The sequence below is a fragment of the Elaeis guineensis genome, chromosome 5 (assembly GCF_000442705.2).
Source record: "Elaeis guineensis isolate ETL-2024a chromosome 5, EG11, whole genome shotgun sequence".
NCBI classification, from domain to species: domain Eukaryota; kingdom Viridiplantae; phylum Streptophyta; class Magnoliopsida; order Arecales; family Arecaceae; genus Elaeis; species Elaeis guineensis.
In genome coordinates this window covers 9,279,988-9,292,623 of record NC_025997.2, presented here as the reverse complement: position 1 = coordinate 9,292,623, position 12,636 = coordinate 9,279,988, and the positions used below count along the sequence as shown (strand labels likewise).

Sequence of the window (12,636 nt, the reverse complement as noted above, 5' to 3'; positions counted from 1 at the left end):
AATTTCCCTCACAAATATAAGGACAATTTGGCTTGGGGTGGACTGTGGAATTGGAATAAAAATGAGTGACCCAATCCTCCCAACCCAATCTTTACTCCCTCCACATCCAAATTTCATTCCGATTTCAATTCTGATCACAAAGGAAATACATCAGGAGATGTGACAATTTTGATATTTAATCCATTCCATTTTGATTCTGATTGCGATTTCAATTTCGATCACGAATCAATTGCATCTAAAATTTATTAGGCCGTAGCCTTAGCTATAAAACATTGTGTTCTTCTAAGATCAAAGAAACCGAGTCCTCCTCTGTTCTTATATGCTGACAGATTTGCTACCATGCTATAAGATGCCGTCTCCTTTGATAAGAATCACCCCTCCAAAAGGAATTCCTAAACAGCCTCTCCACCTGATCCAAAATATGAATAGAACAGCACAATGAGACACCACAAAAACTGGAATAGAAGAGAGGGGCCGATTGAATGAGAATAGCCCTATCCTTTTGAGAGAGATAAGTTCTCTTCCAAGTATCTAATCTACCACTGAACTCACCAAACATGCCATCAAAATCAGCAGAATATAGACAATAACCCAAGAGAATCGTACCCAAACATGTTCACTTTCCAGATTTCACATGAACACCAATAATACTGCAGATCCTATGCTTAAACTTAAGTACTTTCGTGTCTAACAAGTCAATATGGGACTATAACAACCATAACATCCTTGATTATCAAAATCATTTTGTGCCACTTGTGCCATCAACATCAAATTATCGACAAATAATAAATGTGTACGTGATCCTTGGCCCTCTAATTTTTAGGCCGACAAAGATGAAGGTGATTATTCTTGGTAATGACGTCATTTAAAGACCTAGACAATATGCGAGAAAGGGTTAAGATTAGAGATTGCGATAAGGGAGATCCCTGCCAATGCAACCCTCAATCCAATCAATCAACCCACCATCAAAGACAAAATGAGTTAGTTCGGCATAAGATAACCCCATCTAATCCTATCATTGGTCCGTTTCACATTATTTACCCCAATAATGTGATGGGGTAGTGTGGCCTAAAACATTATAACGGCGTTATTTCGAAGCCCAGTTGGGGCACCCTTACAAGTTGGATTAGGGAATTTTGATAAATAGGTCCATTTTAAGTAAAATGCTGACATTACATATTTTCAATGTCAAATCAGGTATCCAACCGCACCATCGATTTCTTGGTTTTCGTTGGACTGTCTGTCCCGATCGAGATCGGAGTATAGATGCAATATGCATTCCTACGTGATCAGTTTAAGTTATAGGTTGTTGATTTAGTTAAACCAAAAATTTAGTATGCCGTATGATAGGTTTAATTGTTTGAAAGTTGGTATATGATATCTTACCAAAAAATAAAAAGGTTGGTATATGATAGAAGAGGGGCAGCTGAATGAGGAAGCACTGTGTTTAATAACTTAATTAATTATTTATTTAAGGGCTGGTAATCAAAAATCAAGTACAGATTAGGTCAAAAGTTTTATCAAGTTAAACCCCAACTATTTATTAAATAGATAAAAAATTAAAATCTGAATTCAATTATTTTATTAAATGGATTATCTAATGTAATCTACGCTAGATTGAATTAAGTTAAACATATTAAATGGTTAGGCATTACCATCCTAATTTATTTAAAAAATAAAAAATGAGGGAGCACTATAGTAATACCTGTGGGACTTTTTTTGTGGCTAATCGGTGCCAAATAATATTTTCGTTCTTCCTAAGATAACTTGCAATATTAGTGATTAATTTATTATTTATTTTTAATACATTCTTGTGGAGACATTTGTATAATACTTAAATTTTTTGAAAAATATTTTTACTTATTTATTTTTTGCAAGAAGATGCCCTTAAATGTAAAGGCCTAAGGCAAAATGGGCTGTATGACTAGGGTAGCCCATCCCCCCACCAGATTTCTCCTACGGAGATCATAAAAAACGATCAATGATGTAAAATTTTAGTCAAAGTTGCATTTGATCATGAACCATGCCAAACCACACCGATAGGTCTGCACATAATGTGAATATGCCAGCAATAATTTGTTTATACCTTCTATTTTCAATTTTCAAGGGTCATGGAAATTTTTATCCTATGCGGGATGGCAATACTTTATCCATTTAATCTGTTTCACTTGATTCAACCTACTGTAGATTGGGTTCAATTGTCTATCTAATAAGATGGTCAAGTTTGGATCTCAATTTTTGATATGTTAGATAAATAGATTGAATTTAGGCCGATAGATTTTTAATCTGACGTACATCATACCCACCCATATCTGCTTCAACCCAATCTGATTGCACACCAAAGGATTATTTTCTTTTAAAAAAAAGATCGCCAGATAAAGCAAACAGCATTATTTGAGCTTCACAAGGTAATCTCAATGGATGTTGAATAGAATGCATGACAATACAAAAGGAAAAGTAGAACATTATCACCAATAATTATTCCATCTCGAATGCAAGCAAGACAACGATTCCCAAACTGCATCACAAGCTATGCAGTTCAAAGGAGATAAAAATGACATGATCCAATTCAAATTAGACTTCGAAAAAACTCGAGTCGTCAAATGCAAACCCTTGATCAAGATGCCATGGATCCATCAGCAAGTGCTTGTCCAAACCATCAGAATTCGGAGAGAAGCACATGCCTGAAAGCATATCCCTTGGGGTGTCCCATGACTTGACTGTTGTTAGATCCGGTGATACAGGATAATTAGACGGTGAGCTAGTATCAAACTTTGGGCTTATTACATCATCTCCCACATGACCTTTACCTGTGGAGTTCAAGGATGAAAGCAAAGATTGGACTTGTTTGATCCCACTGCAGTCTGATCCAAAGCTAAGCATGCATGGCTCACTTGGAGAACAGTCCATTAAAAGTTGGGAAATGGGCGAGCTTGTTTTGCATGTGTGTTGTCTGATGTAAGTGACCACAAACATGGGTGGGTCATTACTGTCCTTTTGCTGCACTATTTTAGCTGCCAGGCACCCTTGGTCGTTCCTATGAGTGCATCTATAGTAGCATCTGCCAATGGATTAAGCTCATTCAGAAAGGGTTGGTGATTTTTATGAACTTGTTTTCCAAGAATTAATTGTTAATTCCATGGAGGTCACAGGACAATCTTTTGGAAACTTTTTTTGAGAAAGGATTTTGAAAACTTTTTAAAATAATTGATTAATTCATATTGCTTTTTTTAATGTCAAGTTTCAAGCAAAGTACCATTGATATCCAACCAGGAGAAAAAGAAGACACAGCAAAATAAGAAAGTGAAATATTCAGCATAAAATCATAAAGAGGCATAGAATATTCAATTTACAGAGACCATTATATAAGACAGATATTTCTTTCAAGTATCTTCTCTTCTGGACACTTTATTTCATATAACTGAAAACGATCATGGAAAGTTACCAGCTTAAAGTATTCCACATAAAATCGTAAATGACAGGTATCTTCATGTTATGTTGAGGTTATGATTCTTAATAATAGCCAATATAGTGATTATGGGACAGAAGCATCGATGAGTGCATAATCTGGCACATAACCTGTATTTTCCAATTAAGAGAGAGAAGACACAAATTGTATGAAGCTTTATTGTTGTGTTCTCTAATTAGGTTTATGGCATATCTTTTGGCGATTTTTAGAAGTGTCAAGGTATGAGCTGGTACGCACAAAGATCCTACAGTCTATCCTTAGTGGTGGTTGTATTTCCTTTAGCTCGATAGGAGTACTGATATCGATGAAAGGGATCGATATCTGCAAAGTATAAAATCACATTGTCTAAATTAATTTCATTAATTTATGTAATTCTAGAATTCATATTTGAAAGTGACCATGATGTACTGAGGTGGGTCATTACAGTCCATTTACTACACTGCTTTTTAGCTGCAGCAACCTTGGTGGTCCCTATGAGAGCAATCTGTTGTAGCTTCTACCAATCAGTGAGTGCAAGGTTAGAGTCAATAAAATATGTCCATCAGATGTTGAGCTCAAACTATGAGCATTGGTGATTTTTATGAAAATGTTGTCCAGAATTGTGAATTTGGCAGAGGTTAGAGGACAATTTTTTCAGATTTTATTAAGAAAAAAAATTTGGAAACTCATACAAGAAATAGTAAATTCATATTTATTGTTTCTTTCAATGTCAAGTTTCACTGAAGAGTTCCTTTAATACCTAAGCAAAACAAAACAGAAAAAAGGAAAAAAGAACACACACAGCAATATTGTAAGATTGTGAAATATTAAACATAAAATCATGAAATAGCATAAAATGTTCATTTTATAGAGACCGTTACAATATTGGTGTTTCTTTAAATATCTTCTCTTGCACAAACGTTCATTTTATAGAGACCATTACAATATTGGTGTTTCTTTCAAATATCTTCTCCTGCACAAACTTTCTTTCAATATATCTAACTGAAAACAATGGCAATTTATCAATTCAAATTATTCCACATAAAATCTTGAAATGACATGCATGTATATCTTCATGTTATGTTTCGGCCATGATTTTGATAATATAGCACTTTAGGGACATCTTAGATGCATCCTTGAACATGATGCCTAACCGAGAGATCCAATATATATGTAAGGTCCGTGCATGTTGGATCAGCCATATGTAATAGCACATAAATTGATCAAGAAGTCAAAGTCTAGTCAAATATTCATGAATTATTAATTGCTTTAGCTTATTAGTTTCCATTGTGTATTCATAAATACGGATATTTTTGCAAATTTCTTGATTTCATTAAACATATTTGATGCATGGGGACTTTTTACAATTGATAGAAGTGTTTATCGATTCATCGTTTAGGAATTTGTAAGTATTAACGCATTAGGATGTGTAAAGTCATCTTGTCTATGTAAATAAACATGCAGCAATGAATGAATGTCTAGTGATGGATTTGTTATTTTGGATTACATTTTAGTCTTAGGGTTTTGGAGCACTTCTCCTTATTATCTTTTGTTCCTATTTCCCTGATTAGATTACCATGGAGAGAAGAGTGTTTATCTGGTTTCTCTTGTGCTATCTCTTTGCATTGAAATTAATTTTCAATCTTCCTAGTTCCAGTGTCACAATGCAAATACAGGCATATAAAATCATGACATATGCTTTATTATCATTATACAATGGTCAATTATATATATCCATGCGGCTATGATTCCTTAGGAGGATACCAAAAATAAAAATTGAAAAGTTTTGGACCAATTAACCTAGCTTGTAGACACCAAGGTATTTAAATATAGGAGATCCTATAATTAAGTCCTCAAAAGGGACTCTTTGCAAATGATGCGAAATTTTATTCATGTATTTCATTTCTTTTGTGAAAGGAAAAAAAATTGAAAGCATCAGTATTCTTGATTAGCTTTACAGAATTTTTATTATATCAAAAAATGAGTAGATAAGTTTTTTTTTCTTCTTTACTTCTATATTAAAGAAATAAAGAAAGAAAAGAGAAATATGGCATGTATGCGAAAGTTTGAACTTCATTTTATTTGAAACTCGTCATAGGAATCTCTATTTTCTCCGTTCTCTAATTATGTTCGATCTAGCTGTAATGGACATCTTATGAGCGTCAAGGCACAAGTCATGCACCAAGATCCTTCATTCTTTCTTTCCTTGTGATTCCAACTTATTTCTAGTAGCTTGATAGGAGGTGCAGATATTAATAAATGTGATGATCATATATTAATTTATATGGATATTAATGAAAGGGAAGATCATTCTTTAAGTATAAACTCAGAGTCCCTAAACCAATTCTATTCTTAGAAACAACAACAACAACAACAACAACAAAAATAATAATAATAATAATAATTTTTGAAATTCTAAACTTCATGTCTAAGTTAAAGTGTCCTTAATGTCTAGCACCATTTTCCTTCCACGGAATATATTTATTCATTTCCCAGGCACTTATACATAGGCTAGTGGGGCGTCAACCGATGATAAGTGCAAAAACCTAACGTGTCAAATATAACCACTTTTGTTTTATCAAAATAAAAAAAAAATATAACCACTTTCATATCATTTTTTTTTTGTGCCTTCATGGGTACGTCCATGTTTTTCTGGTCATCACACTATCCCTCCTCTCTCTTTTCTTGCTATTTTCTCTAAACATTATTTACATTCATTGCCAAGTCTCAATCCAATTAAAAATTTGATCATTAATTTTAATAATTTTAAAATTTTATTTTTAATATTATTTTATTTAATTATTTCCATCTAAAGATTAATAGAGTTTGTATTCTAGTAGATTTTTGGTTCATGAGTTTAATTAGAAGTCAAATTCTAATTCATATGATGTTCTATTTAAAGGAACCTTTAATGTTTCCTTAATATGTGAAAAACAGTATGGAAAACCATATAGAATCGTATAGAAGATGGTGAAAAAAATATAGAAAGAAAGAAAGAAAAGATTATTTGTGCATATGAAGGCTTTCGTGAGGCACCTTTATATGGTTTTGATCTTTATTCTTTTTTAAATAAATTATTGTTCTCTCTAAATTTTTTATTTTTCTATATTTTTTCTTGTGATTCTTCATAAATATTTTTTTATTTGGTGTTTATTTTGGATTTTGGGCCGGCACCATCAATCTACTACGTGTAGTATGACATTTTATATGATATTAGAGCGAAGGTTTTGATATTTGTAGTCCTACATGATTTTGGAGTCAAGGGTTTGAGATTCATGGCCTATCTATTTGTAGCTCTAGATGATATCAGAGCAAAAATTTTGATATTTGTAGTTCTACATAGTATCAAAGTCAGAGCTATAGATTTTGAGATTGGTAGTCCTTGTGTTTGTGCCTCTATATAGTATCAAAGCCATAAGCTTAGAGAGTGGTTGAGTGATTTATGGTTTCAATCAAATTTATTAGGAGCGTGAGTACTTTTTTGGAACGACAACTTAACTGTATGTTGGTGGTTCCCATATTCGTAGCTCGACGTAATTGAAGAGCTTCTAGTAATTAATTTATTTTACAGTAGTATAAGCGTGTGGACTCTTATTTGATGATTTAAGAAGTGAATCATCATAGCTAATGCTATTATTGTCTCTATCAATGGATTTAGTTATAAGATGCTTGATCGTACCAATATCAATAAGACTGCTTTTATTACTACTACTTCTCTTCGTACGGTGAACAATACTTGTCATTCGTATTAGAAAGCTCTTGTTAGGTCTTATTTAAAAGATCAAGATTTATGGGATGTTTTGAATGAGTTAGAGATGATGCCAACAAATAAGATTACGAGAATAAGTGAAATCTAAAATTCAAAAAGGTAATGTGTATTCTTTAAATTTCAATTGATAAAATTTTTTTTTTTCTATTCAGGATATAAAGAAGCCGAAGGAAGCATAGGATATTGTTGTGGCTGTCTACTCAAATTTATGTAATGTGAGACATCCTAATTTAAAATTATCTAAAGGGTGGATTCTAGTTCCAAGCTTTCATAAAATTTAAAAAAAAAATTGATTGAAAAATAAAGATTTGAAACAAGAGGAGCTTGATTAGTTAGAGACTGAATTAATTTTTGAGTATTCAAATCATGGTGAAGTTGATTAACTAGAGAATCAATCAAGTCCAAAAAAAAAATTTGAGCAAGAAAAGTTTGATCGGATAGCTACCATATCAAGTTCAGAAGAAATTGTGATTGAAGAATCTATTAATTCTAAAATAGTTTAGAAAAAATCAGAGAATACTATAGTTAATCCAATTGTGGAGATCCGTATTGAAAAATCAAGTCATGCGGAAGAGTCCTATGTTGAAATTATCCAAGATATGTATGTTTTATGCAGAGATTTAATCATCTATGAAGATAAAAAGCTAATTGATTTTGAAATAGTTTTGGAGATCAGGGAATAAGAAGATATACTTGATGGAGATGATTCTTATTGTGCTTTGATACCAATTGATTTTGAAACTACTCTAAAATTTAAGCAATTAGAAGATTCTATACATGAAGATTTAATTTCATATGTAGCATTCAATTACGTGTAAATACTTGAAGCTCCTCAAATAGAGGTATATGAATATAATTATTTTTTTGCTTTTGATTTTACTCATGTGCAAGCAATAATTAATGCTTATAGTTATTGCAATCAATAACTTGATGCCCGTTAGAATAAGATGGATATTCGAAGGAATCTCGACATCATAACCCTGAAACCAGTGTCGAGAGAAAGTGTTGCATGATATTATCGTCGATTTAGATATACGCATCTAAGAGGATGAGTCGGTGAAGAAAATATTATTCAAGCTAATAAAAGAGTTCTATTATTCAATTTTTGATTCGATAAATTGTTACATATTGTTATTAATGCGACAATGATGGCGATGGCTATAATAGCGCTTCATGATATCGACAACTTTTGCATTGTTGGTATGGACTTTGTAATGAGAGAGTATTGAGATTCGTTGCTAAATTTCAATCTAATTAGGATTCTGTTTTTAGTTGATTATTAGTTTTAATGACTTTGAAATTTTATTTCTATTGTTACTCTATTTAATTATTTTTTTTAAAGATTAGTAAAGTTTGTGTTCTAGTGAGTTTTTAATTGATTTGTCATGAGTTTCAAGTAGGAGTGACCAAACTCCCACTCACATATGCTTTATTTAAAGGAACCTTCAGTGTCTCCTTGGTACGTGGAGAATGATGTGGAATGCCGTATGGAATTGTACAGAAGACTGTGAAAAAGTGTGGCAAGAAAGAAAGCGAAAAGATTATTTGTGTAATAACCTAGATTTAAAAAAAAAAAAAGGGACGGAAGGAGACTCCCGAAGGGAGTCTTCTTCTCCGATGAATCTCGATCGGAGAAGGACTCTAGGCCTCTTAGAACTCTAGGATTCTCTATAAATAAGACTCTCCTCTCCCTCACGAGCCTCCACCGACGACCGTCGAGCCAGATTCCTCTCCTTTTCTCCGTAAAAGCCGCGGCAGCCTCTTCTCGTGTTCGCCGAAAATTGAAGGTCGAAGAGGCCACCGGAGTTCAGGTAAGGGTTCAATCTTTCTTTCTCTCCCTCTTCTCTTTCTTCCCATGGTTTTAGACTCCTCGCCGGCCGTCAGGATCGCCGGAAAATCCATGAACAAGAAGATCCCTGTTTTTTGAAAAAAAAAAAAAAGCTGCCGGCCGTCCGCTGCTGGCCACGCCGGCCGAACCCATCGCCGGTCGTTGTCGGATCTCCGACCAAGCCACCGGAGCCCGAGCCACTGAGGGGGGGGACCTCACGGTCATCCCCTGTTTCAGCCAAGGGAGGCCGCGGGAAGAAAAGAAGAAGGAAGAAGAAGAAGAAAAGAAAAGAAAAGAAAAAGGAAAAAGAAAAAGAAAAAAAAAAGAAAAAGAAAAAGAAAAGAAAAAAAAAAGAAAAAGAGAAAGAGAAAAATAAAAATAAAATAAAATAAAATAAGAAGAAGAAGGAGAGAATTTTTTCTCTCTCTCCTTTCTCTCTTTTTCTCTCTCTTTTCTCTCTCCTCTCTCTACCTTCTCTCTCTACATTTTCTCTCTCTAGATCTCTCTCTAGACTTTTCTCTCTCTCTTTACGGATTTTGTCTCTCTGGGATCTTTTCTTCTTCTCTGATTGCATCATGAACCCTAGAATAAACTTGAAGATGAAAATAAGATGATCTGAGGTTGCTCCGAAATTCGTGCGGTAGATCTGTTTCCAGTTCGATCCTATTCGAAATTTGTAACACTTGATTCATATTGAGTCATCCTGATAGGACCTCTGATGATCTCGATCATGAGTGCCTCATCGAAAGGATACGAAAGTTTCTCTCCTCTCTACTTTCTCTCTCTAGAATTTTCTCTCTCTTCATGGATTTTCTCTCTCTAAAAGTCTTATGGATCAGTGGAGGATCCTGATACATAGACAAGTCCTAATTTTGGTTAATCTGAAGAGAGGTCCTCGATCTGTGGATCGATTATCGATAATTTTCTCTATATATGATTTTTATATTTGATCGGGGTCATGAAGAGATACGATTGTCTGCATAAGATATCGAGTGAAATATCTTGTTAAAGAAATTCATAAATCAAAGAAGAACATTGATTTCTGTGCTTGGATCAGTCACTGGTAAAAGTAAGAATCTCTATACATGATCACTATTATATATATGCTATTTTACTGATGGTTTTGCATCATTGGTTTTGCATCATCGGATTTGAGATCGATGAATTTATTATATCTGAGATACTGTTATTTGATTTGAGCATGAGTATATTATATCAATATATATGTATCAGAGATTGATGGCATGATTATATGGATATGACATATCTGAATTGATCATAATGCAAGACAGAATTGATTTGATGAAATCAACACATAATGATTAAATGAAAAGAAAGAGATATATGGTATGGACTAGTCTTGTCATGTGGAACAGCCCGCCAGGAGCTTATGCCTGGGACAGCCCCCACTGGCTTACAGGTGGATCAGCCGGTCAGGAGCTCATGCCTGGGACAGCCCGTCAGGAGCTTATGCCTGAGACAGCCTCTCACGGGCTTTCGTACGTGGGACAGCCGGCCAGGAGCTCATCCTGGGACAGTCTTGAAAGACTTTTTAAGTGGATTCGATCCGGATGATGACTGAGGTATAGACTTGGATAGTCCAGAGCCAGAAAAAAAATATTAAAAATCATGTGATTATGAAAAGAGAAATGAAAGATAAGGCATGAAACAATTGTTGAACAAAAGTGTTTCACCTGTTAACATATGATGATGCATCTATTTTGATAAGACAGAAAATTTATGAATGTTTGCATTATTCTGGACATTAAACATGAGATTTTATATTTTACTGATTATCCTTATTTTCAGACTATATTACTATATCAGTGTGATATGGGAATTCTTACTGAGCTGTAAAGCTCACACCCTTCATCTTTCTTTTTCTTCTCAGAGTTACAGGATGCTTATGATTGGCTGTGGCCTGGATTTACGGGTGAGCAGAAGGATAAATAGAGTGTCATAGTATCTGATCAGAGAATTGAAGAAATTTAAATTGTAATTATGCAAGGTTTTACAAATTATTATTGAAATAAATTATTATGGATATTAAGGTTGTAACGATTTATTTGGTCTTGCATATTTTTAGGGCTTGCTCTAAAGAGTGTGTGGCTATCACGTATCCGACCCGAGTGTTGGGTTCGAGGCGTGACAATTTGTATGTGTAGGATTCTTTTGTGAGATATTTTTATGAGATTTTATAATTTATTTTTTTTGAATAAATTATTTTTCTCTTCAAATTTTTTTCCTAATTTTTTTTTTACGATTCTCCACATATTTTTTTATTTAATATTTATTTTTGAATCTAAAACCGATATTATCAATCTACTATATATAGCATTAATTTCTATAAATATCCGATGATACTATTAAATTTGTATACGGAAACAAAGCAACGAACTTGATATATTAGAGAAAGTGATGCGAGATTTAACCTTGGAAACTCTGAGCTTAGAATATTTTTCTGCCCATATTTCCTCCACTCGTGGCCGTCATGATGGGGGGAAGATGTAATAATCGTCCATGACTGCGGATGCCTCCTGCTACAAGAAAAAAAAAAAAAAAATCCGAATAATTTCTTTTAAAATTTTAAACCAAAATCTCATGCTCTATTTTTTTTTCCCCCGTTTGATGCAAAAGCGAAGAGATCCATGAAACATTTCTATAAGAAGAAGAAAAAAAGCCAATATTCTTCCTTCTCGGTTCTCATACCTGCGACTATGAACTCCTTTAGCCGGAGGACTGGTCTTCATCTTCTTCCTTCCTTGATGGCCAGAACAAACTGAGCCATCCTCCATGGACGCCGACTCTTGGATTGCTTTCGAAATGCCGGTAGGCTTCAAAACCGACAGAGCCCTCGTAAAAGATTGCGATACCTCTTCCATGAGGCCATGGACCAGCTCCCTCCGGGTATCAACGCTAAGGAGGGACTGAAGCCGGGCGGCGAGCTTTCGCCCTCGGACCACCTCTTGGATTGCGGTCTCGCGGTCGAATGATGGCTTCTTCACCAATGGGGAAGCCATCTCCAAGTTCTACCACCTACTCTAGCTGCCACCTGCGCTTGGGTCGAGGTGGATGATAACAACGTGACGGGTTACCTGCGTGGAAATGGACGAGGGATCATATATATAATACCAAACGACATCAAAGTCCTCTTTTTTATCCTGATTATTTGTTTAGGGGATACATCCATTATCATTAGTCAAACATGCTATCCCGGAGTTCCTGTTTCTCTGGCTTCAGTTAATTTGCGTCCACCACCATACCAGCTTCATAATCTAGGGATTCAAGAGCAACTCAATGCAAAATATTCGGACTCAAAAATTGATTCAAGATTGATTGAATCTCAAACATGAACGTGACTCATGGTAGAAAAATAATAATGTTCGAGATTAATATAGTAAAATATAATATTATATTTTAAAATATTAAATTAAAAATATATATTATAAATAAAAAAATAATATTATTAAAAATATATATATTTGATTAGATTCATGAGTATTTGAGCTAATCTCAAACTTGATAATTAATAGTTGAGTAAAGTTGGGGTGGTTTGAGTTGTCTGGCTCATTCACACTCCTACTTACCCTC

The 12,636-nt window shown here is 34.2% G+C and overlaps 1 protein-coding gene across 2 annotated transcripts; it reads right to left on the bottom strand.

Moving 5' to 3' along the window:
* Nucleotides 1-2,405: 2,405 nt before the first annotated feature.
* On the bottom strand, nt 2,406-12,122 carry LOC109505866 (WRKY DNA-binding transcription factor 70-like). Of its 2 annotated transcripts, none has more exons than XM_019850638.3 (3): nt 11,755-12,122; nt 11,478-11,585; nt 2,406-3,061 (listed from the first exon to the last, which is right to left on the bottom strand). In XM_019850638.3, exons 1-3 carry the CDS (start codon nt 12,063-12,065, stop codon nt 2,575-2,577), a joined length of 906 nt encoding a protein of 301 aa, XP_019706197.1. In that variant the 5' UTR covers nt 12,066-12,122; the 3' UTR covers nt 2,406-2,574. The 2 variants fall into 2 exon arrangements, with proteins under 2 accessions (XP_019706197.1, XP_019706198.1); XM_019850639.3 differs by having other exon boundaries at nt 11,478-11,582.
* Nucleotides 12,123-12,636: the final 514 nt, after the last annotated feature.

What these genes read in the sequence shown, in the direction of transcription:
- LOC109505866 (XM_019850638.3), bottom strand. Translation starts at nt 12,065, where the DNA reads ATGGCTTCCCCATTGGTGAAGAAGCCATCATTCGACCGCGAGACCGCA. An exon ending in AAAGGAGTTCATAGTCGCAG is followed by an intron (nt 11,586 to 11,754) that starts GTATGAGAACCG and finishes TTTTTCTTGTAG; the next exon opens with CAGGAGGCATCCGCAGTCAT. An exon ending in CTAAGCTCAGAGTTTCCAAG is followed by an intron (nt 3,062 to 11,477) that starts GTTAAATCTCGC and finishes ATCCATTGGCAG; the next exon opens with ATGCTACTATAGATGCACTC.